Source organism: Nomia melanderi, chromosome 8 (assembly GCF_051020985.1).
Source record: "Nomia melanderi isolate GNS246 chromosome 8, iyNomMela1, whole genome shotgun sequence".
NCBI lineage: Eukaryota > Metazoa > Arthropoda > Insecta > Hymenoptera > Halictidae > Nomia > Nomia melanderi.
This window is the reverse complement of record NC_135006.1, coordinates 14194102-14211901: the sequence shown is the minus strand read 5'-3', so window position 1 is coordinate 14211901 and position 17800 is coordinate 14194102. Positions and strand designations below refer to the sequence as shown.

General features: G+C 40.3%; 1 protein-coding gene across 4 annotated transcripts; it reads left to right on the top strand.

Moving 5' to 3' along the window:
* Positions 1-303: 303 nt before the first annotated feature.
* On the top strand, positions 304-15932 carry Tnpo (transportin 1). 4 transcript variants are annotated; one of them, XM_076369612.1, is made up of 15 exons: positions 304-484; positions 1593-1668; positions 1748-1927; positions 2008-2356; positions 2426-2627; positions 2708-3101; positions 3191-3502; positions 3564-3801; positions 3879-4168; positions 4271-4369; positions 4460-4555; positions 6071-6146; positions 7302-7476; positions 7566-7692; positions 14167-15932. In XM_076369612.1, exons 1-14 carry the CDS (start codon positions 380-382, stop codon positions 7671-7673), a joined length of 2700 nt encoding a protein of 899 aa, XP_076225727.1. In that variant the 5' UTR covers positions 304-379; the 3' UTR covers positions 7674-7692; positions 14167-15932. The 4 variants fall into 4 exon arrangements, with proteins under 4 accessions (XP_076225727.1, XP_076225726.1, XP_076225725.1 ...); XM_076369611.1 differs by lacking the exon at positions 14167-15932 and adding an exon at positions 8383-8598; XM_076369610.1 differs by lacking the exon at positions 14167-15932 and adding an exon at positions 8380-8598.
* Positions 15933-17800: the final 1868 nt, after the last annotated feature.

The following is a 17800-nucleotide window of genomic DNA, read 5'->3' as shown; positions in this document are numbered from 1 at the left end:
TATTCATAAGAGTATCCCCGCTGTATTTCAAATTTCACTCGAGTCTGAGTTCGTAGCCATAAGCCGATCGATGTCTCTGCCGTCGCCGGAAGTGTTCGTCTGCTAAGCCTGAAAAACATTCAATTGTCCGTCCGTATGAATTATGGAAAAACGATATATCGCTCCGAAATGATGCTTAATATCCACGAAATAGCCCTCAAAGATTAAATCCGTGTCGTGTGGCGCGATTTGACAAAAAGCAATTGAACTATCCTGGTTGTCGTTAGCCGGTATTCCAATGCTTTCGTGGCGCGGTGGTGGGGGTAACCGTGGGGAGTTTCCGTTTATCTGCGAGGTCAGAGAAGGCTGGCTGCGTTCAGTGGTGCTGTTGAAAAACACGATGAAAATGGCGTGGCAACCGCAAGAGGAAGGACTTAGACAAATCTTAACGCTCCTCAAGGAGTCCCAGAGCCCGGATACGGCTATTCAACGGACTGTGCAACAAGTATCCTTTTCCGATCAAGCTGAAATAGTTTCGTGTTCTGAAAAATACGTCCGTAGGTTTTGTTCCCGGTGAGTACACCCGCGACGCGGTAACACAAGTGAAGCGGGTAGAATAGGTCGATCGAGGGGCGTGCTTTTCCCCATGGAAGCTCGCCATTTCGATCAGGGGCCTTATATTTCACGAAGAAATACGAGGATCGACATTAAAAATTGTCCCAAGGCTACCAAGCCGTTTCGTAAAGTCCAGGGCATAGAAACGTTCGGCGCGCTTTTGCGCAGCCTGTCACGGGCCCTCTTTTTTGTCGTCTATGGTTCGATTGAAAAGCTGTTAGGACACCGTTTCACGGGAAACATAAATTTTGTATATACGCGAACGTATTACATTATGACGGTTCTCGCGAATTTTTCCGTGGCCTTATCATTCGGCCTAATGGTAGAGCTAGTGGGAAAAGACCGACAGAAGTTCACAGCTTTTTCTCGAATAACACGTGAGCTGTACTCAAGCGCCAAGAAATATGTGAACGATACCCGTGATCGCTGTCGCGGACCGCGTCCGAAATGCCGTTAACGTCGAGTTTGTTTTTCTTGACAATGGAATCGATAAATTTTGCGTATAGTCGCGGCCGTAATGTTAATTAAACAGGCTCCGAGTAACGATGCGCGCAAACACACTCACGATTAAAATGTGTTTGTTGCGGATTACAGCTGGCACAAGAATGTACAGTTAGAAGAACTTAAATTTTTTTACATACACACTTTTTCTTTTTCTCTCTCTTTCTCTCTTTTTGTATTTGTATTGTATTTGTACGTATGATTCCTTACACGAGGATGATGTTGTTTTTATGTTTATGTAAATTTATATTGTTTATTAGAAAGATTTATTCGCCTATAATTTTCATGTTGCATATTGAAACTTTTTTGTGTTTAATATGTTGTATATTAATAATGTTGTCTATATTTATTACATAATAACGAAAGTTGCTATAAATAATTATAGACGTGTTATATAAATGACAAATTGTTTTTTTTTTCGTTATTAAGAAGTACACGATCTATTACTAAGCTACGCGTATTTCTTTCGCAATTTTTCCTTAACTACACTTTTTTAGAAATTGGAAGAATTAAATAAATTTCCAGACTTCAACAACTATCTTATTTTTGTTTTAACAAAGCTCACATCAGAGGGTATGTATTTTAAATAACAATATGCTGTGATGTGTCAATTATACAGGATTAATTGTTAATCGTGTTTTTATATTTTAAGATGAACCCACGAGGTCTCTTAGTGGACTGATATTGAAGAATAACGTGAAAGCTCATTTTCATAAATTTTTACCAGAAGTTACAAATTTTATCAAGCAAGAATGTTTATCAGCTGTTGGAGACCCATCACCTCTGATCCGTGCGACTGTTGGTATTTTAATAACTACAGTTGCATCCAGAGGTATATACTTTAAAAGACAATATAATAATGACCGATTACTAAATATTCATGATCCTAATACGAATTTCATTTTTGAACAGGTGAATTGACAACATGGCCAGAGCTACTGCCTGCACTTTGCCAAATGTTGGATTCGCAAGATTTAAATGTTTGTGAAGGTGCATTCGGTGCTCTTCAAAAGATTTGTGAAGATTCTGCAGAAATTTTAGATTCGGATGCACTCAATCGACCTTTAAATGTTCTGATCCCGAAGTTCCTGCAATTTTTCAGACATTCAAGCCCTAAAATTAGATCACATGCTATTGCCTGTGTTAATCAATTCATTGTTAACCGCGCACAGGCTCTTATGATTCACATAGATAGCTTCCTGGAGAATCTCTTCCATTTAGCTAATGATGACGATTCTGAAGTTAGAAAAAATGTTTGCAGGTATTACATCAATAAAATAATATAGTGGGATTGTAAATTATAATTTTTATTATGTATTATTCATTGCAGAGCTTTGGTTATGTTGCTTGAAGTTCGAATGGATAGATTAATACCACATATGCACAATATAATAGAATATATGTTAATGAGGACTCAGGATCCAGATGAAGGAGTTGCTTTAGAAGCTTGTGAATTTTGGCTTTCTCTAGCAGAGCAACCAATTTGTAAAGATGCACTTGCACCACATTTAACTCATTTAGTACCTATATTAGTAAGTGATCAGTGTGAAAAAAAAACATAACATATTTATGTGATACCCTGTACCTATAATTCTGTAATTCTGCCTTTTAGGTGAGAGGAATGAAATACTCCGAAATTGATATAATACTCCTAAAAGGAGACGTAGAAGAAGATGAAATGATCCCAGATCGGGATGAAGATATCAGGCCAAGATTTCACAAATCAAAAACACACCATTCACACCATACTACTATGACTAAACATGGAGACGAGAATGGTGGTTGCGACGAAGACGACGTAGAACCCGAAGACGGATGTGACGACGATTCAACGCTTAGTGATTGGAATTTGAGAAAGTGTTCTGCAGCTGCCCTAGATATGTTAGCAAATGTATTCAGAGAAGAGTTGTTACCCGTTCTAATACCAATTTTAAAAGAAACACTTTTCCATCAAGGTTGGGAAATCAAAGAATCTGGAATATTAGCGTTAGGCGCTATTGCTGAAGGTAAATCCTATTCTCGTTAGTTTTCGTGATAGAAAATTTGTTGTTATGCAACCCGAAATTCTGATCTAATCTTTCATTTCTTATTACAGGTTGTATGGGTGGAATGATTCCACATTTGTCCGAATTAATTCCATATCTAATTAATTGCTTGAGCGACAAAAAGGCACTAGTACGGGCTATTACATGCTGGACACTAAGTCGTTACGCACATTGGGTTTGTGCGCAACCACACGATACACATTTGAAGCCATTAATGACTGAATTACTCAAAAGAATACTTGATGGCAATAAACGAGTTCAAGAAGCCGCGTGTTCTGCTTTCGCAACGCTTGAAGAAGAAGCATGCACGGAATTAGTCCCTTACCTTGGATTTATTCTTGAAACGCTTGTTTTTGCTTTCGGTAAGTGGTAACTTAATATCATAGCTTTGATTTTCGTTATTAACTGAAGTGATGCTTTTAGGCAAATATCAACATAAAAATCTTTTAATATTGTACGACGCAATTGGTACGCTTGCTGATTCAGTGGGACATCATCTTAATAAACCAGACTACATTAACCTTCTTATGCCACCGCTAATTAATAAATGGAACGTATTGAAAGACGAAGACAAAGATCTCTTTCCATTGTTAGAATGTCTTTCTTCTATTGCAACTGCATTGCGATCAGGTTTCCTTCCTTACTGCGAACCCGTGTATAGGTGAGTTTTTCCGTCGATCTATCAGGATTTGTATCTCGATGTATTTGAAGCGCTTATGTGCATTTATTTTTCACTAGGCGATGCGTATCTCTCGTAGAGCAGACGCTAAATCAACATATAGCAAGTACTCAGAGTCCAGAACAGTTTGAGGCGCCTGACAAAGATTTTATGATTGTTGCATTAGACCTACTTAGTGGCTTAGCAGAAGGATTGGATGGTCACATGGAACGCTTAGTAATGAACAGCAATGTAATGCAACTATTGTATCAGTGTATGCAAGACGTTATGCCTGAAGTTAGACAGAGTAGCTTCGCCTTGCTAGGAGATCTTACGAAAGCGTGTTTCCAACATGTTCTCCCATGTATACGTGAGTATTGCGCAATTGTTTATAAAGTTAATTTGTATTTTATAACATTGCAGTAGCTTTCACGGTATGGTTTAAACTAACATTCTTTTTATTTGATTGTAGCGGAATTTATGCCTATACTTGGACAGAACTTAAATCCAGAATTTATATCAGTATGTAATAATGCAACATGGGCTATCGGTGAAATAGCTATAAAGCTCGGTAAATATCATTTGGAATTTCTTTGAAATATTTGAAAACACTTCTTACCATTGGCTTGCTATAATAACATATTTGGTTTCTGCTTCGCAGGATCTGACACAAGTGTATATATTCCATTAATTTTGACTCATCTGATCGACATAATCAATAGACTAAATACGCCAAAAACACTATTGGAAAATACGGGTGAGTAGTTCTGCTATATACCCAAAACGTATAGTCTCTTTTATACAGCATAGCATATGGAGCATACTTTTAAATGGTAGGGGGTAATGAGTAGTAAAGTTTCATTTTTTAAGTAATGCAATAACATCGACTACGTTATTACTGTTCACCCATATCGTAGAAGTAATATACCTTTTCTTAGAAGTATGCTCTGCACATGAGGGGAAACTTTTCATTTGTGGCATCTTGTTTTACACCTACGTTCGCGGTATATTACGAAGAAAAGTACATGTATAGATCTTAGCCATGCATTTTAGGCAAGAAACAATAACTTTCCAATGAGAAGTCTCCGAAATATATGAACAAAAGAAAAGTCCTCACGTTAGATTCAGCATTCGGTGGCATTTTAAGTTTAGGTGCATTTTCTTGTAAATGATTATTATCAAAGGTAATGACCACACAGATTGACGACTTCGGGTGGTTCTTCACATGGCCACGCTTGCACGTTTTATCAGCGGGTTAAATAATTAGTATCTGTACATTGGACCTAATTTAGTGGTGTGCGATTGCCTGCAGGCTTTATATGGCTGTTACTGCCATGAAAACGTACTGCGATTCAGTATTATACTATTTGCTTGCATCTATAAGCCCCAGATATTTTTTCAACCAGTGTTATATTTAAATTGGCCTTAAATTCACGACCAAAAATTTTCGTTTTGTGTTTCTTGGTTGTCTTATTTGTATTAACATTATTTAAATATATAGGATGTTTAAGAATACGCAGGCTTAACTTCACTGGTGTATTCATTACAGTAAAATAGGGGAAAAAACGTTTATATAAACATGCCCGATACGACCTTGTTTCCGAGATACGACTGTTTTTATGTTATCTTAATTATTTATCTCCTTTCGTTGAAATTACTCCAAGCGACTGCCAATACAACGTTACATTCAATAAGACAATACATTTTGTGCATATCTACCGTTTCGCAGTAAAACATTGTAATGTTATAAAATGTTTATACTACTGTACATGATACATGGGATTAGTTTGAAATTTGGTTACATCTCGGAAAGCAAGGTCACATCAGGCATAGCATTATTTTAGTGTGTTAAGTATGCCAGTAAAGTTATGTTTGCATATTCGAAAACACTCTGTATACATATATATACATATATATATATATTGGTAGAGATATCATACTCATGATGGTTTTTATCGAATCATGGGCTCGCACGCTGCTATCTAATTTTTATTATTGTTTCAGCAGCTATAATAGCACGGTATTGCCTATGTTCATTGTCGGTATCTCATATGTTCTCACCTCTGTTCCCACTGTCTCTATTGATTGTTGATATTAAATTGATTATTATTGATTAAATGATTAATTACAAGTTAATTGAAAGTTATAAACGACAACATGTTCGCCTGAGTTGATATCGTTGGTTCGCTATCAGTTTGTCTTATTGTTTGTGTTTCCGGTCACTTCACTACACTTCACTTGTCTACTTACCGAAATGAAAATGAAACCGTAGCCATAACGATCGGTCGCCTAGGTTATGTGTGTCCCCACGACGTCGCCCCCATGTTACAGCAGTTTGTCCGACAGTGGTGTGTAAATTTCTTTATTATTATATTCTATTAATTATTATATTACCTTCTATTTTTATTAGCACTTTATTATTATATATTTATCCCGATTATTCAGTACATTGCATCAGGGGCTGCTGAGAACTTTTGCGCAAGGATATTGCCATAGCATTCATGATCTATGTAATTGAGTCCATAAGGAATTTGATTTTTTTTTTACAAAATTCAAAAAAACAGATTTTAAATGATACTGACTTGTGACCTCTACTAAACTTGCCCAATAGTTGTTTGCAGTACTTTGAAGGTTTTACATTCAATTGTTTATACAATATATTTACCTTCATTTACCACCGTGCAAGTATGTTATGGGCTCTTTAATTATGCAGTTCGAGAGACTAGGGTAGGTTTACATTTGTCACTTTTTAGGTCTATGTACTATTTTTCGCCTATGTATTATTGCCTTGCATTGAAAACTAGAAACATACCTTTCTCTTTTTTTTTTCCACATACTTTCACTGTGTATAGGTAGTTTCAGTCAGAAGTGTCCTTTGCATGTCAGCAATAACACAGTATTAATATTAATCAGATACACTCTCTTAGTTATATTCTTGCTGTAATCTAATACCTTCTTTTCTTGCGATTATAAAGAGATTAAAAAGATAAAAAGAGATGTCAAATGTAAACCAAACCTTAAGAGAATCGTCAACATAGAGTGAGGTTTTACTAAGTAAGATTCAATATTAGTACTGTTCGTAAAATTTTTGTAATACTAATTTATTTTCTTTAATTAGTTGACTCTCAGAAAAGAATCAATTATAGGAAGCAAATATAGGACTGGCCTTCAATAAAGCCAAGTTTTGCCTCATTAAATGTTAGTTATAAGAATCTATTTCTGTATAACTTGTGGGAATGAATATTATACGAAGTGACTAGCTGTCATTGTTACCATAATCACATTCTTATGAATGTAACCAATTATACTAAGTAGGAAGGAGGTATACTCATTGTTTATAAAATATTCATTAATGGAAATATATTTCATTCAAAAATTTCAGAGAATCGCTGTACTTAAATGTTACGCATAACGCGTATTGTTTTATTCGTTTACAATGAGTATACCTTCTACCTTAAATGTGGGCCATCAGAACCGAATAATGTGTACAAACGTTTTGTTAGGTGTACTTCCCTGCGGAGCATAAGAGACAATGAAGAGAAGGACTCGGCTTTCAGAGGTATGTGTCAGATGATAACGGTGAACCCAGCAGGAGTTGTGCAAGACTTTGTCTTCTTTTGTGATGCTGTCGCGTCTTGGGTCACACCTAGAGAAGATCTTAAAGACATGTTTCAAAAGGTACAGAGAAAAACCAATTATTGAAGTCAGTGACCTCCATCAGCTACTTTGTCTCTTCAATTTAATATCTGTATATTTCTATCCAACAGATACTACATGGGTTTAAAAATCAGGTTGGTGCGGAAAATTGGAAACGATTTTCAGATCAATTCCCACCACAGCTCAGTGAACGACTCCATAACATGTATGGTGTCTGAGCAGCCCTCCCTAAATGCGGTAAGTTTACATAAAAACATTACTAAGATAATCATACACAATAGGATCCATTCCACTGAAATTTACTCAGAACACACAGTTAGGAAACGCAAGAAACTACAATGTATTTCCCAATATCGATCTCCCTATACGTTCTATCTATTTATCTTATCAGCTATTCATTCACACTAAAGAGTTACCGTTAATTAAGAAACAACTTCTCCGTATCTTCTCCCCATTAACGCTATCTAATATAAAAGAAGGGATCGACTCGGTCAGCATTTCTCTAGTACCACCTCTGTACTGAAAAATGTTAAAGATCATGAACGTGACCGCTGAAGAAATGATTTGCATACATATTACTCCGATCACGATCTTCCAATAAAAAGTGACCTTCTATAAAGTGTTGAAAACAGAACAACGTTGCGAGAAGTTGAAGATATTTACATAGAATATTAACAAAATAATAAATGCTCCAGTTCTTTTACCAAATGTGAAACAAACTTAATGTTAATCTGTACACGAAAATTCTAAAGAATGATTAGATACTGAAACACTTTATGCTGCGAATCAAGGAAATTACGGGGGTTGTAGTAGTAGAACTTTCCATGTCGAACTCTTCTTGAATCTTACAATGAGAAAAATGTTTCTACCTTGTTCGTTTAAGTTGAATGTGAAGATAACACGAAGTAATCTCGTCTATTTCAGAAGGCCGCTTAACGGGGCAGGCCGAACGGGGTTGGGCGGGAAACAGAACTATGGGTGGACAGGGTGGGTGGGTGAAACCACGGCCTCTTCTCATCAACATCGTTGTCGTTACCGTGTTATGGTCATCGTTAGGCTCCCGGGGGAACTAATCGCGTCATTAGCTATGCAGCGGGCATGCTATAAAAGCGGAAATAAAAAAAAGAAAAAAAAAAGAAAAAAGTAATATCAAAGTGAAGAATGGTCTGAAGAACCAGACAAAAGAACATACACGTACATATATGAGAACGACAAAATAAACGTGATGGGCCGAAACGTAACGCGTGGGTGGGCGGGTAGGGGGGCGGGCGGGAGGGAGGGAAGGGAGGGAGGAATTGTGTTGGGGTCACCGACCACTTTAAAGCGAAGGTATCGTACTTCAACGCTGAACCGCATTAAACGAAAACAAATGATACCTTAACGTAGCAATACCTACACGCTGTACACTCCGTTTCCATTAGCGCTGTGTAACACTTTTAAGTGTTTAATTCTCGCGTATCGAAACGTGACAAGAAGAAGAAGAAGAAAAAGAAGAAGATGCTGGGCGATCGTCGACGTTAGACCAGCCTTGTTTATCGCGATCACCATCCGATAATTCTTCCTGGTCAGGTGTACAGGAAGACGCGCGATAGAAACAAGAATTAAAACGTATTTAAGAAAACAAAAAAAGCAAAGAAAAACTAAAAGGGATGGGGGGGGGGGTTATTGTATAGGGGTGAGAGAACCGAAAACCGATATCAGTAACAAGAACGTGAACGAAGGGGGAATGGAGGGAAGGAAACTAGCGTAGATCTCACGTTATAGAGGTTGCTAAACTGCTGTGATCAAAAATTTCTATTAAATAATATTGTAGAGTATTAATTTGTTCGAGAGAGGTGTGCAAGAGGAGACACTAACTCCTGTCATACAATGAGTTTGCGTGGAGCTTTAGAAAAGGACAAAGAATAGACTACTTATTTGATAGAGCTACAGAATAGAGAGTATGTTATTAGAAATTTCATAGTGTACAGAAGGTTTTTGAGAATAATGTATTTTTATACGTTGAGAGATACACACTGAGGATACACATTACACAACACAGGGACACAGTCGAGTACAATGAAAACGCAGAAAGTGCCATTCCGTTCGGTTACGAACCAAAATTCACATTTGTTTTTTTTTTATATTTTTTTTTCTTTTTAATCTTTCTCTTATTTTTTTTAATCTGCTTGCTTTCACGATTTTCTTCTCTACCTTGCGCGCTGACATTGTGATATTAGGTTATACGGCAAGCCTTCTTGCCGTCGTGTACGCGGAACATAAATATTTCAAATACTTATATTTAATATATACGTACATATCGTGCGCGTGTGTACATATATATTACTGTTATTAATATTAATGTATAATCGAGGATAACGATGTTTTAACCGACAGACCATCTTTTTGTGATCACTTTTTCTCTTCCTTTTTTTCTCTCTTATTTTTTTTTTATTTTTTTTTTTTTGTTAAAGGTATTAAATTAGGATCATGTTAGCATTATTAGTGTAAATAGATAATGAACAACTTTTTTTAGAGCGGACGTTTTTGTTATCCACATCGAGAGTTATTAGGGTGAACGTGTCAAATTCGCTTTGTACCATCTCTTCGGGGTTTAATTGTTATTTAACGAGACGGGGGAAAAGCACATTGTAGTAGCTGTGACTTTCCGGGGAAACGATTCCACAGAGTTTCCGAATCTATGACGTGAAATCTATTGCGACAGGGGAAACGCTAGGGGTGAGAAGATAGAGAGAGAGAGTGTGAGGGGGTGAAAGGGGGTTGAAAACGACAGGCGAGAAACGAATTTCTTTCTACGCGCCACAAACACCGTGCGCCGATTTTCTTCGAACAAACTCGCTCCGTTTCGCATTCATTCGTGTTCGAAAATCCGAGCGCAGACTGCGCGTTGTCATTCCAATCGTCTTTGTTTCTCTCTGGGCCAGTCCGAAAGGCGAGCACTATACATTAATCGTAACCAAGATTGCGCCTCCCGTATATTCGGACACGATGAGAGCGAACCGGGGCGGGGCAGAAACAAGATAAGAACGTGCGAAAGAAAATAGGAGAAAAGCGGAAAAAAAATGAATAATACAAACAAAAAAAACAACAACACCTCAAAAACCGTGCGAATGTATTGATGTAATCGCGACCGCGAAAGCATTGTAAAAGTCGGCCGAAACGATTCCTTAGGAACTCCTGCGACGTATCAAGCTTTTGTTGTTTCTTTTTTCTCTTTTTTTTCTCGTAATTTTTCATGTTTACGTTACGTTCTGCTCGCATTCTGTTCTCGCGAAAGCGCGGTGAAACGAAACGATCGTAGAGGCATAAATGTTGAAACCGTGAGGAAAAGAAAAAGAAAAAGTGTAGAAGCTCAAAACCAGGGGAGATACGTTGAATCGCGGAGGTCGTGCTGAGCGTCGTTTAAGTCACTGTTGTCAATCAAACGTTTGAAGTTTATTAATAAAAAAAAAACAAAAAAAAAACGAAAAAGAACGAAAGAGCTGGCGGGATGAACTAGCGCGGGCGAGATAGAGAGACGCGAGAGGAATCGGGGATAGTGGTGTGTACCGCCGTTGAATTTCGTTTCGACCAAAAAAAGGAAAAAGAACAACAACAACAAAAAAACATAGCACGAGAGAGAGAAAAGTGAAAAAGGCGAATGTTCGCGACGCGAACACGGCGCGAGACAAATTCTCGAGTGAGTTATAAAATAGGATCCGAGAATATTTTTTTAACGTTAATCCGTAGACTACGACACGCGAAAGATGATTATTTTACCGTTCTTCTATTTCTAGAAAAAAAAAACAAAAACAAAAGAAACGATAACGAAAGAGAGAAAAGAGAGAAAGACGCACGCCGTTGCAACGATGCGCGCGCGTTTCCGGGCAAGCCCTGTTTGTTCTCGTGGCGAAGAACACACTCGGGGCGGAACCGCGTACGGGGAACAGGAAGACAAGAACGGTTCGTGGCCGCTCCTTGACTCGATCCATGCACGTCAATTGGCAACGATCCATTGCCATTACATTTTAATCCCAATACTTTGGTCCTTTCCTTGCCCTGCCTGCGCCATTTTTGTGATATTACTATTTTTTATAATTACTTAAGGGCTTGGATGAAAATAGAAAATTGAGCCACGCGCGATCCCCTCACGCATAGGGCCTTCCACGGGAGAAAAAAAATAATCAAGTTCGTCAGAGCAATATTGTCACGTGTATTACTTTCTCGCACTGACTGTTTCTTTTTTTATATATATATATATATATATAAATATCTCATGTGTAAATAATTAACGGGTAAGATCATTGTCTCACTTTATCGCAGAATTGACTAGTGTTTAAAAGACATTTGTACGCGATGTATACGAGGCGTCAAAATTGATCGTAACGGGATAAACAAAGAATGTTCCCGAATCGTAATTTTTTTCGTACGATTCCTCGTTTTAAGTAAATCGATGAAAAACGCGGCAGCGTTTCCACAGGTGAAACGGAAATTGTTGAATATTTTTCGTCTGTTTTAGAACAGAGAGAGAGAGAGTAACGGGCGTCATTCATGTTCGTCGATTAAAAACGGCATCTTGTACGTGCATTTTAAATAGTTCCTAAGCAAGAATGTTTTTCAGCGGTGCGACTCCGTGCCCGTAGTACTCCGGTTATCGCGTTGAATTTCCTACGATCGTGAATCACGCATAAAAGAACGTTCCGTACGCGTCCTCCTTATCATTGTAAATATAATTTCAATTGAACGGCGTGTAGATAAGCCGTGCACGCAAACACGAACATACGCGCGCTCATACAGAAAAGCAAAACGGGTGCCGGCCGGGTGACGTTCAAACATGGTGGCCCGAAAGCGTCCGTCGGGATTTCACGTGGCTCGCAATTATTTATTATGCTCGGAGCTCTCAGTCAAGATAAGAATGAAAATAAATTTATAAATGAACGTAAACATAAAGAATCATCTATTTATACAATATATAATAATTATATAACGACGGTGAAACGAAGTTGATTGATATTTGACAAATTTCCAAGTTTTTTCTATTGAGTGAAAGGCCTAGCGTGACCGAGGGGGAGAGAATGCGTGCGAATGGCGAGAACGTCGGCGTGTGTCTCTGTGCGTGGGAGTGCGAAAGGGGTGTGCATGCGAGTGTATAGGAGGAACACACGGAACAATTGCAAACAGACGAGAGAAAAAAAGGGGGGGTTGAGAAAGGAACAAAAACACACACACACACACACACACACAGACACAGAGTGAAGAATTAAATGACAAACACACGAAGTAAATATATTGTTGTATCTTTATTGTTGTTGTTGCATGAGACTAGCGTAATAGACTGAGCCATACACGTGGTTAAATAATAACTATTAACATAATATTTCTTAATTAATACTATATTATTGTAATTATTATACGGTGTGTATTATATTTAATCGTAACGTTTCGTGCAGGCAGTGTTAGGAGCGAGGTCCCGTCCTTTGACATTCCGAAAAAACGTGAGTAGACTCTTAAATCGTTCGTACCGGTATCTTTCTTTTAATCTGAACGCTTTCACGTTCTACACCGGAACGGCGGCCGTAGGATCGTAGGTCAATTTAGAAAGAGATCAAAACGAGAAAGGTCAGGGACGCGATTTGAATGCTGCTTTTTACCAGAGAGTCTCACGACTCTCTCCGAATTGTATGATACAATTAATTCGTACATACAGTTATATACGTATGTAAACGCGCGTGTGTCTATCTGTGTATGAATGTACGTATGTATACGTAATCTACGTGTTCCCGGGTCACGCCAATCGAGAAGCACTCGAAACCCGATGAGATTCGCGTGCGCGGGAACAGGGAAATTTCGCGTGGCTTTCGAATTCAATAGGAGCCTTGTTCGGGGATTCAAATGCTATTCGCTCGAATTCTAGTACTTTTGATACTGTATCCTTTCGACGTCGATCTTCAAAGCCGCGTGCAACGACGCGTGATCAGAGCTTCACATTTTTTAGCATAGACGTCGTCGAGATGTAACGAGGCTCGTGAAATCGTTCAAGCGTTAAACGCGTTTGAAGCGACAGAATAAGCGAGTCGACAGAGACGCGATCTTGGAAGTTCAGCAACGTCAGTCCAGAATCATTAGGTTACACCTTGAAAGTTTCATTCGCGACCTCGGCGCGTCGCGACGACGGCGACTGTGATTATCGAAAAAGAAAAGACAGATAGTTCTTCTCGATTGGAGCATGCAACGAAAGCGATGTTATCCTCTATGTTCGCTCAAAGGATGGGAAACCTCGTGGGGCTGTTCCTAGTACCTGATTATCCTATCCTTGCGGCACGAACGAAAAATATACGCTCTTTCCCGAGCGGTCCGTCGAGCTACCGTCGCCACTACCATCTCGAAACACCGGAGCTCTCTGTTCTCTCGAGCGAGCGTCTCGCAAGCGCCAGCGAAATCCCTCTGTCCAGTGTCTCCACACTCGGTATAGAGAAAAACGTAAAAGGAATGAAAAATAACACGTTGTTCTTTTTTATTGTCGCATACCACCTTGACTGCCTAGCATTTAATTAAGCACGCGCGCACCTAGATGATTCTAAGACGTCTCCACACGCCCGCCGATCGCAAAGTAAGTTGCTTGAGCACGATAGGAGAAAAGAGAGAGAGAGAGAGAACGAATGAAAGCATACGAGAAAGGAAGTGCTCCACAGGCAAAGAGGTACTTAACGATCTTTATTCTTTCTTTTCCAGTGCTGTCCGCGATGAGATCGCGGTACTCCCTCGTTGGATGTTCGTCTTGGACACGCGTTAGGTCGCAAGAACCGGCGATCGTAAGGGTACGGAAAAGGGGGACGCCTCTCGATATAGGCTCGACGGTGATTCCATTCGAGTGACAGGCAGCGAGGGAGTACCACGATGAATGGAAGGAATGGGACTGAGAAAAGAAAATGGATTCCATATTCGGAATCGCTTAATTTATTTGGAATCAATCTGTACATTTGGACAGCACTGTTCTCACGCAAACTCATCGCTAGACTGTGAATTTTATGCATTTACGTCGGACGTTTAACGAACTTGTTCCTTTAATTTTAGGTTTAAAGAGAGCTTGTAGCCGAAGAGAGAAGTTTCCGTTGAATTCCGTTTTCTGCCCGGAGTTAGCTTCCGAATCGTTCGAATCCGCGTGAACGTACGCGATCCTACTAAAGCGTGACGAGAGAGAGTTGAACGACGTTCGAGAGCGAATCGTGATTTTTTTGTTGCATCGTCGCTCGGAGCAACGGCGTTCGTCGGTTACGAATAACGGCGAAGCGGCGAAACGCGGATAAAAGCTTGACGGAGGCGGAGAGATGGGAAGGATGCAGGGGACGAAGCTGAATTTAAAGGACAAGGCCGCTATTCAGTATTGTATATCGGTATAAGCTTCTGGCAACCGTCTCATTGTGATCACTGAATTTATTTTACGCTGTCGGTTGACAATTTTTTATTATTAATATTATTACTATTATTATTATTATTATTATTATTGTTGTTGTTGTTGTAATTGATAGATGGAGGAGGCGCTACCGCGTCGAGATACTTCTGCTCATTACCACCGATAGGAATTGCGATCCTCGGGATCCCATGATCGAACGAATCAGCTTTTTATTGTAAACGAGAACAACAATCAAAGACTCGAAGAAAGAGGAAAGTCATGTACAAGCACACAGAGACCAATTGGGGGAGGACTTCCGGCGACCGAGCTGCGGATCCCGTGGAACTATTCGAACGTTCGACAAAGCATTCGCAAATCGTACAAAATTTCCGAGTCTAACTGTTCGAAACTGTATCTTTATGAATGACAGTTAACACTAGGTTCACGGAACCCGTCAATCTGACGCAGATTGAATTTTATAAACATTATTTGGTAAATGTTTCAATCGGTTTTCGTTGATCCAATTACGCGAATATGAATCCTGATCGTCTGTTTCTACATCTACGATTTCCAAAATCTAAATGAACGAATATCTTCTCCGGGAACAATAGAATAAACTGTACAATAAATGCCCGTAAACCTAGTGTTGATTATTGAGAATTCATTGTAGAGATTCAAAAGTAGAGAAACTATTTGTTGCTTCGTCGTTCTAATTAAAACTGAATGTTTCGAGTGTTCGAGTAGTTCCGTTAGACCTTTATACTTCAATTGTCCGGCTACTAAGAGAGAACAAGGGTTGGCCCTTTCCTCTCTTCTCTGTCATAGTATTAAGCCCCATCGTGTGTACAACGCTGTCGTTCACGATCTCGAGTGAACGGACTCTCTCGTCGTCTTCGATGCCGATGACTTCCGGTTCAGCACCGACGCCAGTACACACGGTGCACATAGAGCATGCGCACAATTACGCCGATCCGCGTCCACGCCGTTCGCCGTTGGCTCTCTGTGTGTACCAAACAATCCGTGACTCGAAACAATCCGAAATAAATCATGAGGAATAACGCAGCGTGTAACGCTAAACCGTGCGAGTCTTCTTCTTTCCAGCTTCTCCGTCGATCATTCATTTTCCATTCCGTTAAACACGCAGCATTATAAGTTAATCCGTTAGCGAATCTCGACGTGCCGTAGTAAGTATAACGATCAAAACCAAAAAGGGAAGCGAAATCAACAAAGAGATATAACGTTAAAACAGTTTTCTCAACTTCACCACCGTACCGTGGACATATTTTTCTATTGATTTTCTATCTGACTGATTTTAGAACTTAGCCACGTTCGTTGGTGTGCGATAACCAGGTGTGTACCTACCTTCCGTAAGTATACCAATTACCGACCGATCGACCGAATTGTTTTCTAAAAAAGAAGAAAAATAAATAAAATAAAACTTTGTTGCGAAAGCGAACGGCGGTGTCTCTTTCTCTCTCGTTATTTCAGTTCCAAGGGACGAACCTGCCGGCGGCCGTAAAGACGCGCGGGATCCATCCGGATGAAACGATCGACGAGGATCAAGATGAATGGAATTAGCCTCGATGCAGTCCGATTTTATAGGCTTTTCCGACGAAGGACACGCGAGTTGCATGGAGTCGCGCGAGTAACTGCCCCGTCTGGCGTGTCCCGTTCCCGTTCGCATACCGGAGGCGGCCCTGCGAACGTTTCCTCGTAGTATCGCATAAAAGCCCCGATAAAACGCGTTCCCACGTCCGATCGGTCTAACGGCCAGCTTAAGTGATTGCTTCTCTTCATTAGAGGCCGGCTCGTTCCGTTCGAACTGATCCTCCTCGGAGCAAAACTTGAGGGACAGGTGCGGTAATGGCCCGTATCCGAGCCGAGCCCTCGTCCCGGACCCGGAAGGGGCTGCGGAGAGCTAGTTGCAGTCGATTTAACCCCTGCCGTCCCACCACCAGCCCGGAGCCCTCGAGACTATTACGCGAATTGATTCGGCATCGGACCTGGAGGGAGGAAACACCGTTTAGCTCCTCGTTTCTTCCACTCTGAACTGCCCGCCTCTCTATTCCGCTCTCCCCGTGCTACCGGTCTGCCATTCCCAGCGTCCACTGCTCGTTTAACCGATGCTATCATTGTTTCGCTCGGAACGCTCCGTTCTCTGTCAATTTTTATGGACCCTTGCTTCTTGTCATTGACGACGATGGAGTTGCCTGGCGATCTTAATTTTAAAGGGACAACAGGAGACAGTAATGGTAACTTTTAGAGATTGCATTCGCCCGATTAAGTTCAATTACGTAGATCAGTCAAGATCCGTCTTTTACCTATCTAATAAAACTACCTCTCAATGTTGATCCCTCGTCAGTGATATTGTCCTTTATATCGTTTCCTCGTAGCTTCTCGTACCCGAAATTCTATAAACATTTTAGCCACTTTATTAAAGACTATATTTTAACATTCACCCTCAGTGCTATTTGAAAACATTAAGTTTCCCATTGCTACAGCGTGTTAAAACTAAACTGAATCTAGTCCACGAAAAAGTGAGACATAGAAGACAACGAACCAGATACTTCCTTCGGCCAACTACGAACGACCAGCGGAACGCTGCGAGGGTTGAAGAGGCCAGGCGAGAAGCAAGAAACCAATCGTCCATAGCTGCGCGGAAGAGTGAAGCGGAAGGGATGTTAGAGGACCGGAAAATAATTCACGCGAGAACGTCGCTATTCAAGCTACGGCACTGGCTAGAGCGGACCAAGGGGCTGGTTGGTTGCCTCTGCTGCATCCGCCGCCACCGGCAGCCCCCCACCTCCCCGCCCCTTAATCTAATCCAAGGATAATCTAAAATTCATGACACACATAACTGCCAGGCGATGATATATCTGGTGGGGGTGTGGAGGCACCGTCTTCCCTCTCGCACCCCTCGGTCCATTCGCCCTCTCCGCGCGCCGCCAGCCCGTCCGTCCGTTCCGCCGCCCC

Coding starts and splice junctions, on each gene's coding strand:
- Tnpo (XM_076369612.1), top strand. CDS start 380: ATGAAAATGGCGTGGCAACCGCAAGAGGAAGGACTTAGACAAATCTTA. Junction 2,628..2,707: donor CTCATTTAGTACCTATATTA/GTAAGTGATCAG, acceptor TCTGCCTTTTAG/GTGAGAGGAATGAAATACTC. Junction 3,503..3,563: donor AACGCTTGTTTTTGCTTTCG/GTAAGTGGTAAC, acceptor TGATGCTTTTAG/GCAAATATCAACATAAAAAT.